The 21,729-nt window shown below is 53.8% G+C and overlaps 3 protein-coding genes across 3 annotated transcripts; 2 read left to right on the top strand and 1 right to left on the bottom strand.

Moving 5' to 3' along the window:
• Positions 1-95: 95 nt before the first annotated feature.
• On the bottom strand, positions 96-6,177 carry LOC113843997 (maestro heat-like repeat-containing protein family member 2B). The gene is made up of 16 exons (XM_072040226.1): positions 5,976-6,177; positions 4,630-4,781; positions 4,191-4,390; positions 4,109-4,152; positions 3,902-4,015; positions 3,742-3,815; positions 3,395-3,514; positions 3,143-3,253; positions 2,802-2,964; positions 2,497-2,679; positions 2,058-2,107; positions 1,740-1,847; positions 1,348-1,467; positions 1,086-1,208; positions 825-980; positions 96-586 (listed from the first exon to the last, which is right to left on the bottom strand). Exons 1-16 carry the CDS (start codon positions 6,175-6,177, stop codon positions 158-160), a joined length of 2,349 nt encoding a protein of 782 aa, XP_071896327.1. The 3' UTR covers positions 96-157.
• A 2,996-nt stretch (positions 6,178-9,173) lies between these two features.
• CALHM1 (calcium homeostasis modulator 1) lies at positions 9,174-12,429 on the top strand. The gene is made up of 2 exons (XM_027460692.3): positions 9,174-10,244; positions 11,170-12,429. The coding sequence occupies exons 1-2, from the start codon at positions 9,696-9,698 to the stop codon at positions 11,647-11,649; spliced, it is 1,029 nt and encodes a 342-aa protein (XP_027316493.1). The 5' UTR covers positions 9,174-9,695; the 3' UTR covers positions 11,650-12,429.
• A 1,435-nt stretch (positions 12,430-13,864) lies between these two features.
• On the top strand, positions 13,865-19,925 carry CALHM2 (calcium homeostasis modulator family member 2). Its single transcript, XM_005026464.6, has 3 exons — positions 13,865-14,922; positions 16,953-17,933; positions 18,013-19,925. Exons 2-3 carry the CDS (start codon positions 17,391-17,393, stop codon positions 18,427-18,429), a joined length of 960 nt encoding a protein of 319 aa, XP_005026521.1. The 5' UTR covers positions 13,865-14,922; positions 16,953-17,390; the 3' UTR covers positions 18,430-19,925.
• Positions 19,926-21,729: the final 1,804 nt, after the last annotated feature.

The raw sequence follows: 21,729 nt of genomic DNA, 5'->3' as shown, positions 1-21,729 counted from the left end.
CTTTGCTGAAGGCCAGGGAGAGGGACGGAGATGCAGGATCACGGCTGCTGCCAGCACACAGCTTGTGCTGGGAAGGGACAGCAAGTTACCTGCAGCTGCAGCAGTGCCTGCTCTGCGTTCCTGATCTTCCCAAGCTGCTCAGCCGACAGGAGGAACGTCATCCTGCCTCACAGCCCCCGCAGCTCCTCGCTCTTACCTCCACTGCTCCAGGGCCAGAATCACCTTCAGGTGCAGGGACGCTGCCGGGAAGTCCCAGAGAGTCGTCTTCACCAAGTTCTGCAAGAGAAAGTTGCCAAGTGGGCACTGGGCACAGGAGAGCTCTCGCACCCTGCCCGGGGACGGGCACTCCTGCCAGACACTGGCTGCAGCGCTCAGGAGCTCCCACGGGGCTGAGGGAGACCTTCCTGCTCCCTGGCATGGCCCCAAACTCCCCTGCAAGACAGCCCTGGCTCTGGGCACTCACCTGCAGGATCAGCAGCAGCTTGTGCTTCAGGACAGGATGGAAGCTGCCCAAGTTCCCCACAGCTTGGATGGCACAGCCGACCTCAAGGATGCTCTGCGCCACAGCAAGATTGGTCTGCAAGTTCTGGGGCCCAAGAGAGAAGAAGAAAACCCTTGGAACTGGAGGAAGGGCCACGGGCTGCGAGAGGAACATGTGCACGCGGGTGAAATCTAGGGGAAGGGCTTGGATCTTCCTGCTGGGACAAACCATTCCTCGGGGGACCTTTGCAAAGAGATGGCCCGGCTCAGGATGCCCTAGCACGGAGGGCTTGGAGCTGGGATTGCACCCAGCAGCCCTGCCCCTGCACGCCCTGAGCTCTCACCTGGCTGCTGGAGATGGAGAGCAGCAGGATGTTGCCCGCGATGTCTGCCTCCACGTGGGCGAGCAGTTGTTCCTTGCAGGCACGCAGTGCCATGCTGCTGTGGGCGAGCATGACAGCACAGCAAGTGGCCTCAGCTCTCCTGCTGGCCTGGGGCGTCTGCATTGCAAGAGATGCTGTGAGACGTCCGCCCCATGGCCCCCCACAGCCCACGACGAAAAGCAGGTGGAAGACAGCCAGGGAGGGAAACCCCAAACACCTCACCTTCCTGCGTCTGCAAACCCTCAAGCCCCGGCCACTGCACGAGGTGGCAGCAAATGTTGTCAGTGTCTCCAAGACCAGGCCGAAGTGGCTGTTGGCGGCTTGGCAGACGAGAGAAATGATTCCCTGCAACAAGAGACCGAGGGACAGTTGGCACGGGCCCAGCCGTTCAGTCATGGCCAGCCACAGTGGTGGGCAGCGATGAGGAGCCTGGAGCAGGGCCGGGAGAAGCCCCTTCCCCCAGGGACAGAGCAGGGAAGCTCACCTGGGCTTCAGATGGCTCCTCAGGTTGTGCTCTCGTCAGGTGCTGCAGCAGGTTCTCTTGGACGTGTGGGAGTTCCTGACAAGCTCCCAGCGTCGTCCCAAGAGCCTTGTACAGGAAAGCCTGCAAGAGAACAAGCCGAGCCCGAGATGCAGCAACAGCCTGGCGTGCTGCAACGGGGCCAGCGCACAGGGAGCAGCCGAGCCCGGACGCAGGGATGGGCTTTCGCCAGCCCCGCTCAGCACGGAGGGAAAGGCCGTGGGGGGCAAGGGCCAGGGAAGCAGCGCAGACAGCCCTCATGGGCAGAGCACCGCCTGCAGCCCCAGCCCCGCACATGGGCGGGGGCCCTGTGGCTGCGCTGCCGCTGCCAGGGGAGAGCCGGGCAGGGAACCGACCTTCTCCCCAGAGCTGCTGGGAGAGCTGTCCAGCCGCTGGCTCAGCACACAGCTCAGGCGCTTGATCCAGGCGTCGTCCCCGATGGTTTCCAGGGATGCCCTCAGGAACTGCAGGAGAGAACAGGAGAGGAAGCGAGTGGTTCTTGGCCTTTGACAAGCAGGAAGAGGCAGTGCCAAGGCACACGGCCACGCCACAGTGGCCTTCCACGAGAGCTGTGGCCCGTGGGAGAAAGGAGAGACTCCTCTAGGAGGAGGAGTGGGGTGCCTGGGAAACACCCCTACCACCTCTATATGCTATGCCTCCCAGGGCTGCAGTACCTGAAGCAGACGGCGCTCCCACTCGGCAGCATCTGGGCTGTTCCCCTTTCCTCCTAGAGAGAAGACAAAAACCTTGCTTGGGACCAAGCCACAGAAGAAGAGCTGCTGCAAAGCTGGCCTGGCCCAGGAAAGCTGGTGGCTGCACCCGCTCCAGAGGCAGCCGTCCGTCCCTCCCCACAAGCACCGCCCCAGCAGGGCCATGGAGGTGCCACCAGGACCAGCACGCTGTCCAAGGGGACGGGAAGGGCCCCATCCATGCGCCGCGATGAATGGATCGCTGTGGGACCGCTCCCCCCAGCTTCAGTGCTGGCTCCCGGGCAGGGAAACGAAACGGCAGCGGAACAAGCTCTGGGCACCAGGCGGGGATTCCCCTTAGCCATGCTGGGAAGCTGACTTGCCATGCCCTCCCTCCCCTGCCCCCTCCCCAGCAGCACTTTACCTTGGAGGTACTGCAGCAGCAGGGGAATCTCGCTGTTCCACGTGGCCCCCACAGCTCCGTGGATCCTGCTGTGGAGGCTCTGCAGCACCAGCAAGGCAGCAGCTTGGAGGTCACTGCCCGCAAAAGGAGACCCCGCCACCACCAGCAGGCGAGCCAGCAAGTTGTGCGGAGTCAGCGTCGTCTCTGTGGGGAGAAAGAAATGCTGGGTGAGATGCCGAGCCACACCGTGCCCTGCCACGCTGCCGTCCCTGCAGGACGCAGACCCCGAGGTCAGCAGAGCTCCCTGGGGGAGTCGCTACTCCTACCTCGCAACAGGGCGTTGAGGACATCGGGATCCAGTTCGTGATGCTCGTGCTCTGCTGTCAGCTCATTGCTCTCAGCCAGGGTGCGCAGACAGAGCGAGAGGGGGATCAGCATGCCCGTGTACTTGGCTGGCATCACATAGATCAGCAGCCTCGGCCACAGGAGCTGTAGGCAATGAGACAATTCAGCCCGTCAGCATTTCTGCCTCAGCTCAGAGATGGGGAGGATGGTGTGCATCCCCCTGAGCACTTCCGAGCATGCTGGGGGGGAGCTTTCAGGTGTGCAAAGGGGGCTAGGAACAAATGGCCTGAAGAGAGGAGAGGAGCAGCAGCAGCAACAGGACAGAGGAGGACTTACTTTGGCCATCCCTCTCAGAGATGTCCAGGGACCCCAGGACATCCATGCACAGCCCTTGGAGAGCTCCTTCTTCCTGGGCAGACAGGAGTCCCACAGCCTGCAAGACAACATTGGGAACCCCCTGCCCCGCTTGCTCTCAGTTCCTGCCCCAGAAGGCTCAGGCGTGGCCCCAGCAGGCTCCCATGCCAGCCTCCTGGCAGCAGATCTCCCCAGGGAAGATGTTGCACGCTGTCCTTACCCTTCTGCTTGAGCTCTGGCTGAACTCGCTGAAGATGTAGCCCACAACGTCCCATGCTGAGCAGCTCTGGGCATTGGCACTGAGCAGCTCCCTGATGAAGTGCAGAACTGCCCTCCTCACCTGCCAGGGGTCAAGTGTGCTTAGCACAGGGACACGGGGACCTGCCCATGCTGGCAGCGGCATCACCTCTGGCCGTCAGCCCTCCCTCCGGTAAACACGAAGGAGCGGGGAAATGGCTGGATAGGTCCGAGCCCTTCTAGTCCAGCCTTGCCAGGCTCTGCCTCTGCCCTGAGGGAAAAGGTTTCTCTCCCACCCCGACGGCACAGTCCCTTCCCAAAGCAGCTCACCCGGATGCTGGGGTCCCTGCACACACGCTTGACAGCCTCCACCACCTGGGGCAGCTTCTCTGCCATCGTGGGCTCTGCAAGAGAGCCAGTGAGGCATGCGTGGAGGCACAGCCCAGAGGGCGGAAGAGAGCCCTCCAAGCCCTGACCCCGCAGTACTGACCGTCACAGCGTGCCAGAGCACCAAGCAGACCCAGGGCTGCCACGCGCACGGCCTCCCTCTCGTGGCCCAGCTGGGACTCCAGGAACAGGATCGTCTCCTCTGGGCAGATGCAAGCTGTGGGGAGGAAATCCCATCCTGCGTTACCAAGCAGCTTTGGGAGAGAGCTGCTGGGACACCACGGGGCAGCGCCACAGCTCCTCTCCTTACCTTGCAGCAGGATGCACTGGCTCAGCTCTGCCTTCTGCTCGTTTCTCTAAGGGGATCTCCCTGGCTCCTCCCTGCATGCCACAGCTCCCTGAGCCCTCGTGCCACTTGCACAGACCCCATGGCCGTGCCAGGCCCTGCGCCACACGTCACCTTGGTCACCCTGGAGGCGTCTTGGACCGTCCGGTCCTGGTGCAGGAGCCAGAGGAGCTGCTCCCAGTGCTCCTCCTTGTGCAGGAGGACACGCATCAAGGGAGTCATGGCCCCGATGACAGCTTGCTTGTCCTGGAGAGGAAGCGGGGAGGCCCAGCGTCAAAGGCTGAAGAGGTTTTCCCCACCCCTCACCCCCCACCCTGCCTGCCCAAATGCCCTGGGCTTCAGCTGCTTCCCCGCAGGGAGCCCCCAGCCCCAGGCACAGAGCCAGGCTGGGGCCTTCTGCAGCCAGCCCGCTGGGCACAGACAGAGGCACAGGCACAGGGGACATCCCTGCTGCCGTCCCCAGCTGGGAAAGCAGCACTTCTCACCTCTTCCTCCTGGCAGTCCAGCAAGGTGCTTGCCACAGAGCACAACACCTGGGAAAGGCTTTCGTAGAGCTGCTCCTTCTCCGTAGCAGGCAAGGAGCATCCTTTCCAGGTGCAGATGTAAACGTTGACCACTTTGGCCCACTGCTCCAGAGCTGCACCAAGAGAAGAGAAAAAGGAGCCTGGAGCAGGGAAGGGAGCGGCACCCCCCGCCAGCCTGCTGGAAGCACAGGTCATTCAGCTCAGGAGCAGATCTAGGTTCGAGGGCGAGTTGTGTGCTCGAGGTGTCTCAAGGACAACGCCACACCGTTTCTGTCCTCCACATGACACCTTCTCCTCACAGGCTCCAGCATTTTCCTCTGCAGCCTTCCCCTGCCCTTCCCTTCCCCAAGTTTTGCCCATCAGGGCACATGGGACCAGGACTGCGGACCAGGACTGGGGACCGCTGAGAATCCATCTAAGTAAGTTCATAGGAAACAGAGTAGGTCAAAGAAGTCCTCAAGCTCCCCAACCCAAATCACATTTTTAACCCAGGGACACTTACCTGCCAGCTTCTGAATTTGACTGACTGCCGAGCAACTTCACAGGGAAGTAACACCACCAGGGTTTCCTGTTCTGAGTAGTCACCACCGACGTTACTAGCTCATAGGGTCTCCAAAACTATTTCACAGAGATGGTAGAAAACTTGAAGAAAAAGCAGTCTACTCGGGAACACTGCGTTCATTTCACCAGGACAGTAGAAAAAGCACCCTCAGTAACCTGAACCTCAGACTCCCCTAGAGTGGCAATTCTTCCCATAACGCCTCATGCTTCCTATATAGCAAGGGTCAAATGATCCCCACCTGGCGGATTTCACTTCACATGTGTGGAGCCATGAGACCTTGTGGAATAGGCTCATCAACCTGGTTTCAGTGTTTTAGGTTCAATTGCTCCTTATCGCTAATCGAAATAACCTGACAAGGGGCTTAGTGGTTAGAGCTGACCTAATGAATTAATTACTAATGGCATGTAAGGGTCATATTTCTGCTAGTCATTCTGTGAGGAAAATTAGTACAGAGCCTGTTAAAATAAGATAAATAAACAAAAATAAAAGAAATAAATAACAAAAAAAAGAAAATGACCTTAAAGGCAAAATTGCCGTCATAGATTTTCATCTGTCCGCTCACAACAGATAAAGAATATAGCAATAAGAAAGACTTTTCTTGACATCAATGTTATTTAAATTTGCTTTTCTGAGATCTCTTCTTCATGCAGCACTTTTCAAAATCTATCCCCATGACTTCTGACTACAGTATTTACTTTGGCTGCATAGAAACAACACAGCCTATAAATGCCAGATCCTCACTCACTATTCAGGTCCAGGACGGGGCTTAAAGTTTGGGCTTTAATTTGGTTACACGCCTTCATTGCTGTTTTCTGGCGGGTCATGGGAAGAAGATTGGCTGCCTTGGAGGAGCTTACGTACACATGACTTGTAGGCTGCAGCCAAAGTGTTCCTCTAGATTTCGAAGTTTGAAGATGGTTGCAGTCTCCAAGCTTAGATACAACCATGTATTAGTCTGGCACAACTGATTTTGCAGCAGTGTGCCCTGGCAGCCAGGTTGGCCAACTGTACCCTGGGGTTCATCAAGCACGGCATCGCTAGTCAGTCAAGGGAAGGGATTGTCATGCTCTGCTCTGCACTGGTGCAGCCTCACCTTGAGCACTGTGTGCAGTTTTGGGCACCACAGTACAAAAAGGACATTAAACTGTTGAAGGGTGTCCAGAGGAGGGCTACAAAGATGGTGAAGGGCCTGGAGGGGAAGACATATGAGGAGCGGCTGAGGGCACTGGGCCTGTTCAGCCTGGAGAAGAGGAGGCTGAGGGGAGACCTCATCGAGGCCTCCAGCTTCCTCACGAGGGGGAGTGGAGGGGCAGGCACCGATCTGTTCTCCTTAATCACCAGTGATGGGAATGGTGTCAAGCTGAGGCAGGGGAGGTTCAGGCTTGATATCAGGAAGAGGTTCTTCACTAAGAGGGTGGTTGCACACTGGAACAGGCTCCCCAGGGAAGTAGGCACGGCACCAAGCCTGTCAGAGTTTAAGAAGTGTTTGGACTGTGCACTTAGTCACATGCTCTGAATTTTTGGGTAGACCTGTGTGATGCCAGGAGTTGGACTTAACTGTCTTTATGGGTCCCTTCCATCTCGGGATATTCTATGATTCTAGGATAATCCTTGCATCACCTATCTGGCCATTTCCATCCTCAGTTTCAACACCGTTTGAACGTAACCCCTGAGCTTCTAAGGCCAATCACTTCCTTATCTGCCTCTATCCAGAGTGTGTTGTAGATATTTAGTCTCAGCTGTGGAACATGTTTGGCTGATATTGCTGCTTGGGTGCATTAAACTTCTTACTGCAAACCCCGTGATATATTGCTCTCACTTCCCTCCACTCCATTCCCCATCTCTCCACCCCATCAAGAGCTTTTCTTATTTTCACAACAAAACCAGCTCTGGCTGGACCCCTGAGCAGCCCTGGATGAGCTCAGAGAGAACAAAGCTCCACAAAGTCTGTCTTCATCCCCGCTCCTTAATGTCTGTTTCAGGAGTGATCCTGTGTGCCTCCACAATGTCCTTTCCTGAATGAGTTCACTCACACCATCTTGTTGCAGGGTCCTTTTGTCCAGACCACCCCAGAAACACCCAAAGTTATGTGCGCAGCACCCACTGGGACTAGCACAAAGGTCTTTAAATGCTCTTTACCTCTAGGGAGGTGTTGCTTTTGTGTGTGTGTGTGTGTGCTTTCCTTCGAAATCAGCATCGCACTTTGAATTTTAACTCTGGTTTACTATTGCCAGACATAACCCTACAAATCTCAGCCTGAGATTCGGTTTGGACTCACCACTCCACTCTAGTCAAATCAGCTATTTTCCTAACCCAGCTCGGACCAGAGGTTTGCAGCTCCTCTTTGCATTCTGCTTTCCATGTTCTCAGGTTTTAAATCACCCCAGAGTGGCTGCAAAATACAAAATGCAAAAAAGGGCGTGAGGAACAATTTGTTAGCTATATCAGGAAGGAGAAAGGGAGAGGGTCGTTCACAAGCTTCAGCAGCTCTTTATCTCTCAGGGCTGCCCTGATGCCCAGCACACAGATACATCTGTCAGGGTCCCTCACCTACCAGGAGCCCATGAAACAGCAGGGCTGTTGAAACAGCCATGAAACACAAGGACAACTTTCCCAGTCATTCACGGACACTGTTTTAAATCCCACTGACTTGTTTGCTTCTATGAGGATTGCCATCATTGTACACCAGACAGCCTCAGACCCCTCATTCATCCTTAATGAAAGGCAGAGTTTTCCTGGAGATCAAAAACCTCTCTGCTTTTTACAAGGTTGATTCATGCAGGCTTTGATGTGAACTGCCCTTCAAAAAGCCACTCGACAGGTGAACAGAGAAGCCAGCTTGAGTTCTCAGCTAGCAATACAATAAGCCTCATCTATTTTCATACAGCCAAATCTCTTTCTGTTTGATGAGATCATGCAATTAACCTCTTCACAGCAGGCAGAGCTAAGACCGACCAGGTGTTTTCAGCATGCTTTGTGCTCACCTCTGTGGTGGCCTCTCAGGGAGGGTTTAGCATCATCTACTCTATCCCTGGCAAGGGGAGACATCAGAAACTGCACTGACTAATGGTCAAAACACCTGGACTGGCTTCCTACCTCTGCTACTGATGCCCTACAAAGCTGTGGAGAGAAGCATGGCCTTTTTTCTATGGCTACACAGAGTCCGAGTATTTCCCCATTTTTTGGCCATCTTGAGAGAACAGCCTAGTGCTTCAAGCTTCAAAGTGCTTTGTGAAATGGGAACAGAGATGCAGGACAGCAGCAGCAACAAAATCCACGTCTTTTTGGGTTGTGCTGTGGGAGCTAAGCCTGACCCAACCACAGCTATCACATCTCATCAGTGCACTCAAGCCCTTCAGAAATGCTCATTGAAAGTTAGTGTAAATAATAAATTTAATGGGGAAAACAAATGAATTTCAGAGCTGTGCTAGGCAGGGAGCACTTCCTGAGAAATCAAGGGCACCCTGGGTTTGGATGTCTTCACAGGACCAACCTGTGGAGCAGGGAATATTCTCTGTGCCCTGTCCCTGCAGCTTTGTTTCTTTCTCTGACTGTTTTTCTGCAGCCCAAGAGCCAGGAAACACACCGTGTGCCTCTGGATGACACCAGACCATGTGAGCCAGGGCTTGAAGGATACTTTAGCCAGCCCTGAGGGCAGAGGGTTGTGACAACCAAGGAGCTTCAAGTGTCAGCTTGCAAGTCTGGCTGAAATGTGCAGGTCTGCAGGAGGGAGGGGAGCTACTAAGAGTCATTGACAGTACACACACTGCACGAAGAGCTTTATTCCTCCTTCCTCTGCCTTTTCTTTTCTCTTCTCTTCCCATTGCAGAGCAAAAAACAGACAAAAGCAATTTCCCAGTGAAGCAGTGCAGGCACAGAGCAGGGCCTGGCAGACACAAGACACTTGCATTAGATAACTCCTGGGGTGATGCAGGCGTGGAGGGGGGAAGCTGTGGAGCCCCATTTTCCATCTGTGCCAGCAGAGCAGAGGTGGGGCATCCTGCCTGCTGCAGGGAGGAGCACCCAGCTGCCCCGCTGCATTTGCAAACAGGATCACAGAGCCCTGCCAGCAACTCCCCTTCCTGCCAGGCCACAGATTGCTCGGGGCAGAGCACATCTCTGGCAGCACCTGCATCCGACAGCCAAGGAGACCGGTGACCAGGAGACAGCAGAAATGAGGATGTGGAGAAACAGAGAGAGGTTTAGCAAACCAGAAACAAGGCAGGCCTCATGGGAACAAAGAAGAGCAAGAGAAAGCAAGCCCTGAAGTTGGGCAAGCAGCAAAATGAGCAGGAAAAAAAAAATGAGCTTTCTGCTTTAAATATTGGGGATGTCAAAGCATGTAGGTGAATAACTGAGCTGCAAGGAGACTTGCTGGCACCAAGTCTTTGCAGAGGGGAACTGAAAGAACGAAGTAAAGCAAAGACGAGGCTTGGACCCTGGTGGGAGAAGAAATCACTTCAAGATGGACAAGTTTCGGATGATCTTCCAGTTCCTCCAGTCCAACCAGGAGTCCTTCATGAACGGCATCTGTGGGATCATGGCCCTCGCCAGCGCCCAGCTGTACTCAGCCTTCGACTTCAATTGTCCCTGCCTGCCGCGCTACAACCTGGCCTACGGGCTGGGCGTCCTCCTGGTGCCCCCCCTCATCCTGTTCCTGCTGGGCTTCGTGCTGAACAACAACGTGTCCATGCTGGCGGAGGAGTGGAGGCGGCCCCGGGGCCGGCGGGGGAAGGACGGGGCCGTGCTGCGCTACATGTTCTGCTCCATGGCACAGCGAGCCATGATCGCCCCGGCCGTCTGGGTGTCGGTGACGCTGCTGGATGGGAAGTGCATCACATGCGCCTTCTGCACCTCGCTGCCCGTGGGGGCCCTGGGCAACGCCAGCCACCCCGGGCTCTCCCAGGAGGAGATGAAGAGGGTCCTGGCCCGCATCCCCTGCAAGGAGATTTACGATGGGCAGGAGCTCGTCGCCAACGAAGTGGCTGTCAGGTACCTGCGGTGCATCTCGCAGGTAAGAGGTGTTGGGACCGTGCCCTGGCTGATGGTTTAGGGTTAGGCACAGCCAGCCTTAGCTTTTCCCTCAAGGGAGTTGAAATAAAGCTGCAGGAGGAGGGACGGGCAGTTTTGCGGGGGTATGAGTTGTTCAGACTCAGTCCATTCACACTGATAATTCGGTCCCTCCTCTTCCCTGTGTCATGCTTGTGGGTGCTCACAGCAGCCAGAGCTGTTTAGGGCAAGTTCAGGGGTTGACGTGGTCATTACTCCGTGGCTGTCACCCACACTCGTAACCCATCAGTCACCCGTGGCTGCTCTGGCTGCTTGCTATAACTTGTGGAAGCGATGGGCTGATAACCATCTATGCCGCTTGCTGCTTACTGTGAAACAGCTGGCATGTGTTTATTAACCTCACCAGGCAGCAACAAATGAAGAAGTGCCACTAACTGCTTGTCCTGTGCTTAATTCTTCTCAAGCCCTGCCTCTGGCCACAGTTGGAGACAGGATGGTCCAACCCACTCTGACCACTCATCCTGCTTAAAAGTTCCTTTCCCTGACCCCCTTAGGGAATATAGGAATAAATTATCCCCATTTTCAGAACAGAAATGGAGTCATAGGGTCTTCTCCCAGACACAGGAAGATTTCCCTGGGCAGACCCCAATTCCCAGCTGCCGGGAAGCTCTGGGAGCTGCATCACAGGGGGTGCTGCCTGGACAGACCCCAGCCAGGTGGATGTTCAGTGGGGTCACCTCATGAGCCATGAGCATAGATTGGGGCTGGCTCTGCCCTCTTCTGTCCCTCCCTGTCACATCCCACTATCAGGGCATCCCGTTACCACTGATCCCAGTGAGCACAAATGTCACAGAAGTCCAACAGCTTGGGAAAAGGGGGTGTTTATGGTCTGCCCATGATGGGTCCGGTCTCACCCCTCACCCCTGCAGGCCCTGGGCTGGTGCTTCATGCTGCTGATGACCACGCTGGCTTTCTTGGTCAGATCCCTCCGGCCCTGCTTCACCCAAGCCGCCTTCCTGAAGAGCAGGTACTGGTCCCACTACATCGACATCGAGCGCAAGCTGTTCGACGAGACCTGCACCGAGCACGCCAGAAGCTTTGCCAAGGTCTGCATCCAGCAGTTCTTCCAGGGCATGAGCACGGACATGGAGACTGCTCACTGCCACCTGCCCAAAAAAAAACCCACGGATGATGGGGAAGCTTCCGAGAAGCTCTTGGGCATCACTGACCAGGGTACCATGAACACGGCCCTGAAAAGCTGGCACAGGTGTAAGCCCCCGTTGCACCTCCACCCAGATGCCCCATCCCGTGGCAATGGCTGGGCTGGGGAAGGGCAGGCCCCCCTGCAGCCCCCCCCAGAGCCCCCAGCACCTCGGAAGGAAATGGCTGCCTACTACAGCCGGGTGTGAGCGGAGGCAGAGCCGCACTTTTGGGAGAGGGGCTGCAAGGGGATGTGCACCCAAAGGGCAGTGCTGGCACCCAGGTGGTCCCATCTGCTCCCCACATGCAGTTCTACATCCTGGGTAACAGAGGCAAGGAGCTTTGGGCTGCCCGAGGCTGTGATGGAGAAGTCCTTGGGGTGCCAGTGGGCACGACGTTGTGTGTCCCATGCCACAGGTTTGTGTGGTGGCAGTTGCTGAGGTGGATGATGCCAGATGTGTAAAACTTCCCTTCTTTTACCACGTGCACCTCCAAGCCTGTGATAGAGCTGGAGCAGGGACAGCTCCTTGCAATGCTGGGCAGCACTCTTGGATTCGGGCACTATTAAAAATTCCTCCATAGGGAATCAAGCTGGGATGGCCCTCTCACTCTGAGACATGAAACCCCAAAAGTCTCCCCATTACCATCTCTATTTTACTATCCCCTCCAGACACATACAGTTTCCACACCATGAGGAACTTTAAAATAAATTTGACACAAAAAGTGAACTAATAAAGGGGCGCCCCACACTGCATTACCCGTGATGAGAACGGTGCAGTCGGGTGTCACGGGTACAATTCAAGGAGGGGGGTGCCAAGACAAGGGGAGCAGCTATCGCTCAGCAGCACAGAGGGTAGGTGCCAGGCTGACCCCTTGCCATGGATTTTCTGCAGGATGGTCAGCCCATCCTTGTAGCTTTACCTGGATTCCCCCCGGCATGCAGCCCGACGTTACAAACAGCCCGGATGTTTGTTTAAGGAGCCAGCAACAAATAAATAATTCAGGCTTGCCGTTCCAGCTCTGCGCTTAGGCACGAGGAGTCATAAAGGCTGTTTACAAAAGCTGTTGGGGTTTCTTTATTTGAATACAATGACAAGGACCTGAGGTGGCACACGGAGGCTGGCAGCGAGCTGGCCGTGGCCTGTGGTGGAGCTGGGGCGGCCGCGTTGGCTGTGGGGAGGCAACACCGTCCCTGTGCAACACCGTGTGGGTGCTCATTTCCCTAAAACCTGGAGATCATGGGGCACAGGCCCTCAAGGTGACTATGGAAATCTCCACGTTCCCTGATGGCCCTGATTTCATTAGCAACACGCAGGAAAATCCCTTTTGCAAATATCAATTTCACCCCTGCCGCGTCCCTTTCTAAATGCTCATCCCCTTGAAATTTTTCCTACTGCGTTCTTGTTCAAACCGACCCATTATGGCTCACCGGTTACTGAGGTGACTGTCTTGCACATAAACCTTAATTACTGGTGTGCTACTCCACAGAGGCTGTGGGGAGAGGAGAACAAAGGACAAAAATGACAATGAAATTCTCCGAGCCGCTCTGCGGGAGCAAGAACGAGCCCATAGTCAAGGGCAGGCTGAATCTGGCTGACTCCCAGGAGAAAGGAGCATGACACAGATTTATCATTAATCTTCACACCCCAAACTTTAATTAAGGCACCTGCCCAGAAATTAATAGGCACAAAACCTGATTTACAAAGCAAAGGAGATTAAAAGATAAAGGTGGTTTCCACTCCTACTATTTGCAGCTCAGCGCTGTTAATGGCTCACTCCACATCCCACCACAGCGGTGATTAGAATATGGTGCTGGCAGGCTCCACGGCAGATCCATCAAGATACCAAGGCATTCGTGTGCATGTGCAAAGAGAAGCTTTTGGAGTTTTAATCTAGATTTTGAAATTGTAGCCCTGCCCCACACAGCGACTGGCAGAGACCCTACAGAGCAGGCAGCGTGTCCTCTTTGTGTTGGCACTTCGTCCTGGCAGCTTCCCTGGATTTGGGGGATGTATTTCATCACTGTTGGGAGCAGACACCTCACTGGGGGACCCAGTACGGCCTCTGTGGTCTCAACTGGGCTGTGGTCCCAGAGTGCAGGGCCTGGTTGGCAGCAGGGCCCCAAGCAGAGATGTGGGACTGCCACAGGGTGCAGCACATCCCAACACCACCGAGCTGCAAAAAAAACCTCCTGGGGCTGGGCAAGCGTTGAGAGGTCAGGTCTGGAGCCAAACCCACGTCTGGGGTAGGGAAGAGGACTCAGGGCAAAAATTGCAGCTGGACTGCAGACATCAGGCTTGGCTCGGGTTTGCTTTAGGCAGAGGGAACATGGGTGTTGCTGAAGGTTTTCCTGGGCTAAATACGTCCTCTGGGGAGGGCTGAGCTTAACCCTGGGGACATGGTGACAAGGATGCTGGCAAAAGAGAATGGGAGAGCCTCTGGCCACCGAGACAGGCTGGAGCTGGAGGACAAACAGCAGAGAGGAGGGAGAGACACTAGGAGAAAGTGTGGCGTCCTCCACTGCCTTCCAGGCATCAGACTGCAGAGGAAGTGGAAAGCGGAAAAGCAGAGGGGGCAGGAATGCACTGTGCTTGCCATATTGTGGGCTGCACCCAGCCCCCCCATCCCGTCCCGGCTTGCCACAGACCCAAATTACGGCACTGCATGGCAGCCATCACTCCCCTCTGCTCGCCCCACGAGAGTGGATCTGTCCTGAGCAGCAGGAAACGAAACCCGATGGAGCTCGTGATGCCGGTTTCCTGCTTCTCCCGAAAACCCAGCCAGACTGGCATCTTCCCCGCTGGCTCAGCCAGCTCTCGGGCACGAAAGCAGCAGTTCCTGTCCCTTCTCCTGGGACCAAGGGCTTCTTCTCCCGTGCTGCCCCTGCCTGCTTAGCTCAAATCCCACCCTCAGTACCAGTGGGTCCATCCAGCATCCCCTGAGGAGCATGGGGGCTGCATCCAGCCTCCAGGCTGGGGGCTTCGGAGTTTCCCCTTCATGCTCCAGCAAGGCATCCATCGCTCCTGTCCTCCAGGCAGACCCGATTCCCTCCACAGCCAGCATCCGCACAGCTGTGTGGCAGATCTGGAAAAGGACGAAGTGATTTTTCCAGTGACTCATTCTCTCATTCTCGGTCTTTCCTTTTTTTTTTTTTTTTTCGTTTTAAAGGCACATCCTCAGCCTTGCACCCAGCAGAAGCCAAATGCCTGCTCATCGCCCCACCCAAGCACAGGGCCCGAGAACAACCCCCGCCCTCCTCCCAAAAGCTGACAGCCGAGGGCACGTTGCAGACTGAAAAAGGAAGCTGCCGAACTCCAACGCTGTTTTTACCCACTTTCACTTTGTCCATCAGCCTGGCCAAAGCTGGACCCCCTCTGCTGCACAACCTCCCTCGCTGCTGGGAAAACCCTGCACCCGGAGCCCACGCAAAAACCAGCCAAGTTGCTGAGAAAGCTCCAGAACCGATTTCAACAGCTTTCCAAGTAAGTGACTTCATTTTTTACTTGCTTTCATGGATGCTTCAGGGAAAGGCTAACACAGATTGCTAAACAATGATCTGCTGAAAACATCTCTTCCCTTCCAAGCCTACCCCTCCCTCTCCTAGCCAGGCAGCTTAAGCCAAAATCAAAGGAAGGTAGCCTCCATACCCCCCAGAAAAACAATTCTTTGCCAGCTCCTCTTAATTTTGCTTTGCCTGGTGCCAGACTCTGGCAGGGAGGTTGCAAGGCCTTGTTTATCAGTGGTAGTTGCTGCTCTCCCTAATAATAGGCCTTTGAACCCTATGTGCCAGTGCGGGTTTGTAGGTTTGGTGCCCTGCTGCAAAGGCTGCACACCATGAAGCATGGCAGCCCGAGCTGCAGGCCTGATGTGCTGTCATGTGGCTGTAGTTTTGGGCTGGTCTGGCTCCTTTAATGCAGGAGTTTTGCATATGGAAAGCTGGGAGGATGCAGGAAGAAATTAAGGGCCCTGGCTGCTTATGCTTGAGCTGGGTGATAGCATGGCTTTAAGGGGATTGCCATGGGTTAGGCAGAGCGGGGAAACAAGGCTAAATTTCTAGCTCAGTTTCCTTTTGCTTCCCTGTGGAGGAACCAAGCAAAACAGGCTCTGGGGGGGGGAAGTGGGGTGGTTGGGTAGAAGATGCACTAGAGCACAAGATGTAGTTAAAGCACAATGCCTGAGCAAGCATTGTAAAAGAGGCTGTGGGAAACATTTGTCTCGTCTGCACCAATGCCCCCATAGCCTTTTCTCCACAGGTGGGGCTGGCCCAGGGCCACCTTGCCCTGTGCACGCTGAGGGGGAGATGCAAGCATGAGGGTAGCTGTGTGGGGGTCAGGGCTGTCCAGGAGCTCTCTGCAAGGATGTGAACCAATGCTGGCACTGGAGGATATTAGTCAGGCACCCAGGTCCCTCCTGCATCCAGCAAGCCGCAGTGGCAGCAGTTCCCCTGAAGTCCAAGGGTTTCGTCACAGGGTGAGGGCTTTCCCAGCAAGCAAGGCAGTTGAGGCTTCCTGAGATAAAACCACACAAGGGTGCACCATAGATACGAAGTAAACCAAGAAATTAAACACAGGTTGCACAGCTTGGTTACCACAGGAGAGGAGGAAGGGGCATCACTGCACAGCTCAGATGCACTCCCCAATTATTACCCTGTCCTTCAAAAAAATCAAATAAAAATCAGGGCATGTACTTTCCCAGACTTGATCCTCACTCAGCACCAGTCCTACCCAGTATAACCAGCGTTGTACTGAGAGAAGTGCTGGAGGAAGACACACAGCACAGCACGTTGCTGGCACCGAGGTGTCAAGGGACAACTGTAGGCTGGTGGAAAGAGGCTGAGCCGGGCCTGTAGGCCAGAAGGGCACGTACAGTTATGTCAGCCAACTGTGGGAGAGAAAGATCACCCTACCACACCCAGTAGTAGCAACAACTCCTAGGTAATTGTAGGCCAAGCTCTATCTGCATGTGATGTTTGCATCTTGGATCATCATGATAAGATTTGCTTTCCCAGAAAGTAACGTCCTTGGCTGGAACCAGCAGTGCCCTCAGCACCTCCTTGCCCCATTCTTGAGTCTCACACTAGGGGAATAGAGCTGCAGTATTTTGGGGCTGCCACTATGGGCTGGACAAGGGAAATCACATGCAGGGCAGCAGGACACCATCCTAAAGCAGGGTCTCAGTCCCAAGCTGCTTCCTCCCCACTCCCCCCCCTTCTGCTGCCTCATCCTCCACACCCCATCTCCCTGCACCCAAACCTGCCAGACAAACTACCAGCACCCTGAGGCCCACCTCCTGCTGCCTCCCTGACGTACCTTAGGCTATTACTAACTACTAACTCATCACATTGTAGGGGAGGGGGGCAAATCCCACAGTGCTCACATGGGAGCACAGCATTGACATGCTGTGTGTGTGTGCCTGAGCTGAAGCGTGAGTCAGGAGCAATGCTGGGGCCACATCCCAGCCCCAGTGCTCCAGTCCAGTTTCCCCAGTAACACAGCATCCTCCTTCATTGCAGGCTTGGGAGATCGAGCGTCCAGTGGTAACTCCACTGGTAAATCACTTTTGTGGGAGGTGACTAAAGCCAGAGGAAAGACAACGAACGTGCAAACAACAGGGGAAGAAACACCTGTCCCCTTGCTAATCTTTGCTGCAGAAATATTTTTGGAGAATTTAGTGGGAAACTGAAGAGTCTGAGTTTTCCCTTCTTGCTTAGGCTGAATCCCTCTTCAACCCATTTTGAAGCATCCCTAATAATAGCAGCCAGCTCCAAGGGCTTGGGGCGCCAGCTGGAAGGAACAGCAGTGAAGGTGGTGTGCTCCCAGAACAGCCCCTTGCATGTCAGCAGGCCCAAGGCCACTTCACCCCACATTGTCGTGCCCCTTGGTGCTGGGACAAGAGCCAGCACGACCCCCTGCTGCTCCAGCCACCTCTCAGGCCCCAGCCCTAGGACGAGATGGCCGCCCTTGTCGCTGAAAACTTCCGCTTCCTCTCCTTGTTCTTCAAGAGCAAAGATGTGATGATCTTCAATGGCCTGGTGGCCCTGGGCACAGTAGGTAGCGAGGAGCTCTTCTCCGTCGTTGCCTTCAACTGTCCTTGCTCCCCAGCCCGTAACTACATCTACGGGCTGGCTGCCATCGGTGTCCCAGCTCTGGCCCTCTTCCTCATCGGTGTCATCTGGAACAACCACACCTGGAACCTAGTGGCTGAGTGCCACAAGCGTGGCACCAAGAATTTCTCCACTGCTGCCACTTTCCTCCTCTTTGGCTCCATCATGGGCCGGGCGGCCGTGGCACCCGTCACCTGGTCGGTCATCTCACTGCTGCGGGGGGAGGCTTACATCTGTGCCCTCAGCGAGTTTGTCAAGCCATCCTCCCTGGACAAGTTTCCGGCTGAGTACGGAGCTGAGATGCTGGCAAGGTTCCCCTGTAAAGACATACCATCAAACCTCACCAAGTTCAGGGACGAGGTGACACGGAGGCTGAGATACGAGTCCCAGGTAGGCATGCTGGGGAGAGAGCTGCATGGAGGGGGTAAGACTGCCTTGATACATCCTAACACAGCTTCTCTATTCTCAGCTCTTTGGCTGGCTGCTCATCGGGATCGTCGCAGTCCTGGTTTTCCTCACCAAGTGCCTGAAGCACTGCTGTTCGCCACTGAGCTACCGGCAGGAGGCCTACTGGTCCCAGTACCGCGCCAACGAGGACAAGCTCTTTCGTCGCACAGCTGAGGTCCACTCCAGGATCCTGGCAGCCAACAACGTGAAGCATTTCTTTGGTTTTGTGGCGTTGGACAAGGAGGAGAAGGAGTTGGTGCAGGAGTTCCCAGTGGAAGGTGTCCAGCCAAGCCCCCAGTGGAATGCCATCACAGGTGTCTACATCTACCGGGAGAACAAGGGCTTCCCCCTCTACAGCCGGCTCCACAAATGGGCCAAAGGGGTGGAAGGGAACGGGCCAACACCAGAGGGCCATGAAATGCTCTTTTTGGCTTCTTAACACAGACAGGCGCTGGGAGCAGTTCCCCAGACTGCCTGAGAGGCCTATCAGTATCGGTGTGCAGCTGATGGATTCACTGGGAATATTGCTCCCAGCAGGATTATTTTTCTCAGAAGGTAAAAAGGGATCAACAGCCTCAAGGTAGAGGCCGATAAGCAATACAGTGAACTCAGGAACCTCTCCTCTGGAGAAAAACATCTTGCCAATGATCCCAGAGATACAAGGTGAGCAAACAGCAGATGCACACCTTACCTCCAGGCTGGTGGTGAGCCCTGCTGCCTAATCACCAGCAGAGACCTCAGGGAGCAAGAGGTGGGACCATTTCTAACAGCGACTACTGCAGTCCCACCCATCTTACCCCCAACCCCAGCAGGGCTAGCCCTCACCTTCCCACACACCCACCTTCTTACGCCATTCTGCAGTGCCTGTTATACAGAAAGGTCATGGAGTGCTTTACAGACTTCCCAGAGCAGGACAAGAGGGAAGCAGTGGGTAAATACCTGTGGCAGCAGGGATGCAGTAACAGCTGGGAAGGAGTGGGTCAGTAATACAGCAGCACACCAAATAATCAAGAGACTAAGGCAGGAGGAATCACCAATGTTCCTGGTATTCAGAAAGACACTGTAATTACAAAGCTGAAATTTGGGTAGGACACCAAACTCTTTGTCCTTACTGAAGTGCCTAGCCATCTCTAATGAGCCCAAAGGGTCGCAGCCATGAGTTTATAACTCTGAAGATGGCACCATCAGCAGAATAGCTTTCAGGTAAGCTGGCTGGGTAGAAGAGCAGTACTCGCAGTGAATCACAGCACTGTCTGCAGCTCATCGCATTGCTCATCCATCACTGGATGAGAGTCCTGCTTGTTTGTGTTGATGAGTTGCAGCAAGACCCCAGCCAGAATTAGTTATATACATATAATTATATATACACACATACACGCACACTGAGTAATTATACTTAGCTGTACTAATGGAGCATCTTTCTTCCAAGGTAAAGGGGCAAGAAGCTTGCCTGCCAAAATACATTACATAAACTCACCTGCTGCATTGACACCGCAGCCCTACGGTGACAGTGGGAATGGGATAGGGGGGCACAGCCTTCTCCCTACTCTTCCACCACTGAACTTCCTTAAAAACTCCTTTCACTACTTTAAATGGTCCCTGCAGCAGACTCTCTTTTAGGGATTTAACTGTACTGAGAGAGAGGTACCAAAGAGGTATAATATTACTGCCATTGCTGTGATGTTGTGCTGACTTTGGCCTAAAGGCTATTCTTACGGTACTGCCTTATACCTTTTCACCCCGTATACCTAATGGTTAAGAATTGGCAGGAGTTTGGTTTTTCTACTTGGACTGTTCCATCATAGATACAACTTCCACTTACATTGCGCCTTTTAATGAAAAGCCTTGAACTGTTCAAAAACACAACTCAAACCCACTGAACTCAGAGGGGCTTAAGCACAAAGAGATTTGAAATAAACTATTAAGTTAGTTCTTTTTCATTGCCTTCTGATTTTTTTTTTCCCTCAGAGGGGAACAAAAGGCATATTTTAATATTCTCTTTGAACCTAAAAACTGGGTATTTTTCCAGTTAAACATTCACATCTCTTCTAGTTTCTAGATAGAAACACCGCTTTTTAGTTTTTCCTGGATTAAGTAGTACAGATTTTGTACGTCAGAACACACGACTGCAGCAAGGAAAACATATTTAGAAATCTCTTTGCAAATATGTCCCCTTGCAAGGAATAGCTGGGAGGTATTCCCTCACTGAAAGGGAGGGCTATGCCTCTTAATGGATGATTCATCCCAGGACCCCTGCTCAGCTTCTCCACATGTTTGCCTTGCGTTTGTGGGAAGACCCAGCTCCCAACTGCACCATCAACTAATCTGCAGGAACGATCATATGCAAGTTAAACAAAACTGCATTAATGTGAGATGAAAGAGTTAATTTGCATTTCTCCTCATTGGCCCTCAGGTACAAACATGCATACACGCATGCCACCCCCACACACAGGTCAGGAGATGCAAGGTAACTTGCTGAAACAGTCGCATGTGTCTATTCCTCTTCATTTACTTCTCCCACCTCTCCTTTGTGATAGTCCTAGTTTTTCCTTTGAACCACCTCCACTGCCACTTCCTCCTCCTCCCCTTCCCTCCTTTGAAGGAGGGGGACAAGACATATAATGCTTGTGAAATAATTTGTTTATCCTAAGAACACAGCATAAGCACAGCACAGCCTTCGCTCTGCTTGCTTTTCTCTCCTCACCATTAACTCCAGCTGTTTTCCATGTGTTGGGATGGGCCAGAGCCTTGTCCATTTTCCCTCCCTCTTCTTGGAGAGGTTTATTTACTGGGATGCTGACAGTGAGGAGTAGAACAAGCCCCTGCAGTCAGAAATACTTGTTTGCAATTGGTAAGGATTTTTTCCTCCCTTCTTCTGCAACCCTGAGCAGTTTCTGATAACACAGTCCTGGGCTTCTGGCCCACCAGTACCCTCATGAATATTCCTCCCTGCCAAGGCAGTCACTCGTTCTCCTCCAGTGACAACGCTGAGGTGACGTCAGCACAAGGAAGAAAGTATTGAAGGAGGAAAGGAGTCAGGGCAAGAGCTACCAATTTGTGGGAAAGGCTGGGAGCGAAGGAAGGGGTGGGGAGCAGAGCCTTGATTAGCTTCCACGAAAAATATTCCAAGTAGGATATTAAACCTGCACAGCTTTTTACCCCAGTGCAAGCAACCAGAACACCAAGATGGAAGTCGAGCTGCCTGTTTTCCTGGCATGCCATATCACACAACCTGTGAGCTCACACACTGCTTTTCTTGCACAGGCTGACAGCAATGCCTACAGGTTGTCAGCTAGGGCATACTTCCCAGCAGCAAGCTGTGCTTAAACTGGGCTCCTCTAGCGCACAGAATTACACACAGGTCTTTCATTTACCCTGCTGACAACTGTAGAGACAATAATAGCCCCAGTAATCATAAAGTAATAATACCTCAAAGGGATCTTGGTTTCTATTGCAACGCTTATTTACGTGTTCTATTATGTAACTAATCCAACCACACAAAAAAATAAATAAATACCAGCACTGCAGCTGTGCTGTTAATTTAAGAAAAGCAGCAGCTGCTAACTAGATGTTGCAAGAAAGCAGCCTCCTCCCCCAGAAGGGCACTGAGCATGAGAATATGTACAGTACCCTGCTCTCCCTGGAGGTAAGCAGTAAAATAACTTGTTTCTAGATCCCAGTGGATTTGGGAATGAATTAGATGCATAATCATTCAGCCTTGCCAACAATGGGCATTCAG

This window comes from Anas platyrhynchos, chromosome 6 (genome assembly GCF_047663525.1).
Source record: "Anas platyrhynchos isolate ZD024472 breed Pekin duck chromosome 6, IASCAAS_PekinDuck_T2T, whole genome shotgun sequence".
Classification (NCBI taxonomy): Eukaryota; Metazoa; Chordata; class Aves; order Anseriformes; family Anatidae; genus Anas; species Anas platyrhynchos.
This window is presented reverse-complemented; position numbering and strand designations above follow the sequence as displayed.

Bases quoted from the DNA above. Each gene is read 5' to 3' on its own strand.
- LOC113843997 (XM_072040226.1), bottom strand. From the start codon at position 6,177: ATGGTTGTATCTAAGCTTGGAGACTGCAACCATCTTCAAACTTCGAAA. The intron at 4,391-4,629 runs GTGAGAAGTGCT...CTTCCTCTCCAG, and splicing joins TGGACTGCCAGGAGGAAGAG to GACAAGCAAGCTGTCATCGG. The intron at 3,816-3,901 runs GTCAGTACTGCG...GCTCTCTTGCAG, and splicing joins TGCTCTGGCACGCTGTGACG to AGCCCACGATGGCAGAGAAG.
- CALHM2 (XM_005026464.6), top strand. From the start codon at position 17,391: ATGGCCGCCCTTGTCGCTGAAAACTTCCGCTTCCTCTCCTTGTTCTTC. The intron at 17,934-18,012 runs GTAGGCATGCTG...CTCTATTCTCAG, and splicing joins GGCTGAGATACGAGTCCCAG to CTCTTTGGCTGGCTGCTCAT.
- CALHM1 (XM_027460692.3), top strand. From the start codon at position 9,696: ATGGACAAGTTTCGGATGATCTTCCAGTTCCTCCAGTCCAACCAGGAG. The intron at 10,245-11,169 runs GTAAGAGGTGTT...TCACCCCTGCAG, and splicing joins ACCTGCGGTGCATCTCGCAG to GCCCTGGGCTGGTGCTTCAT.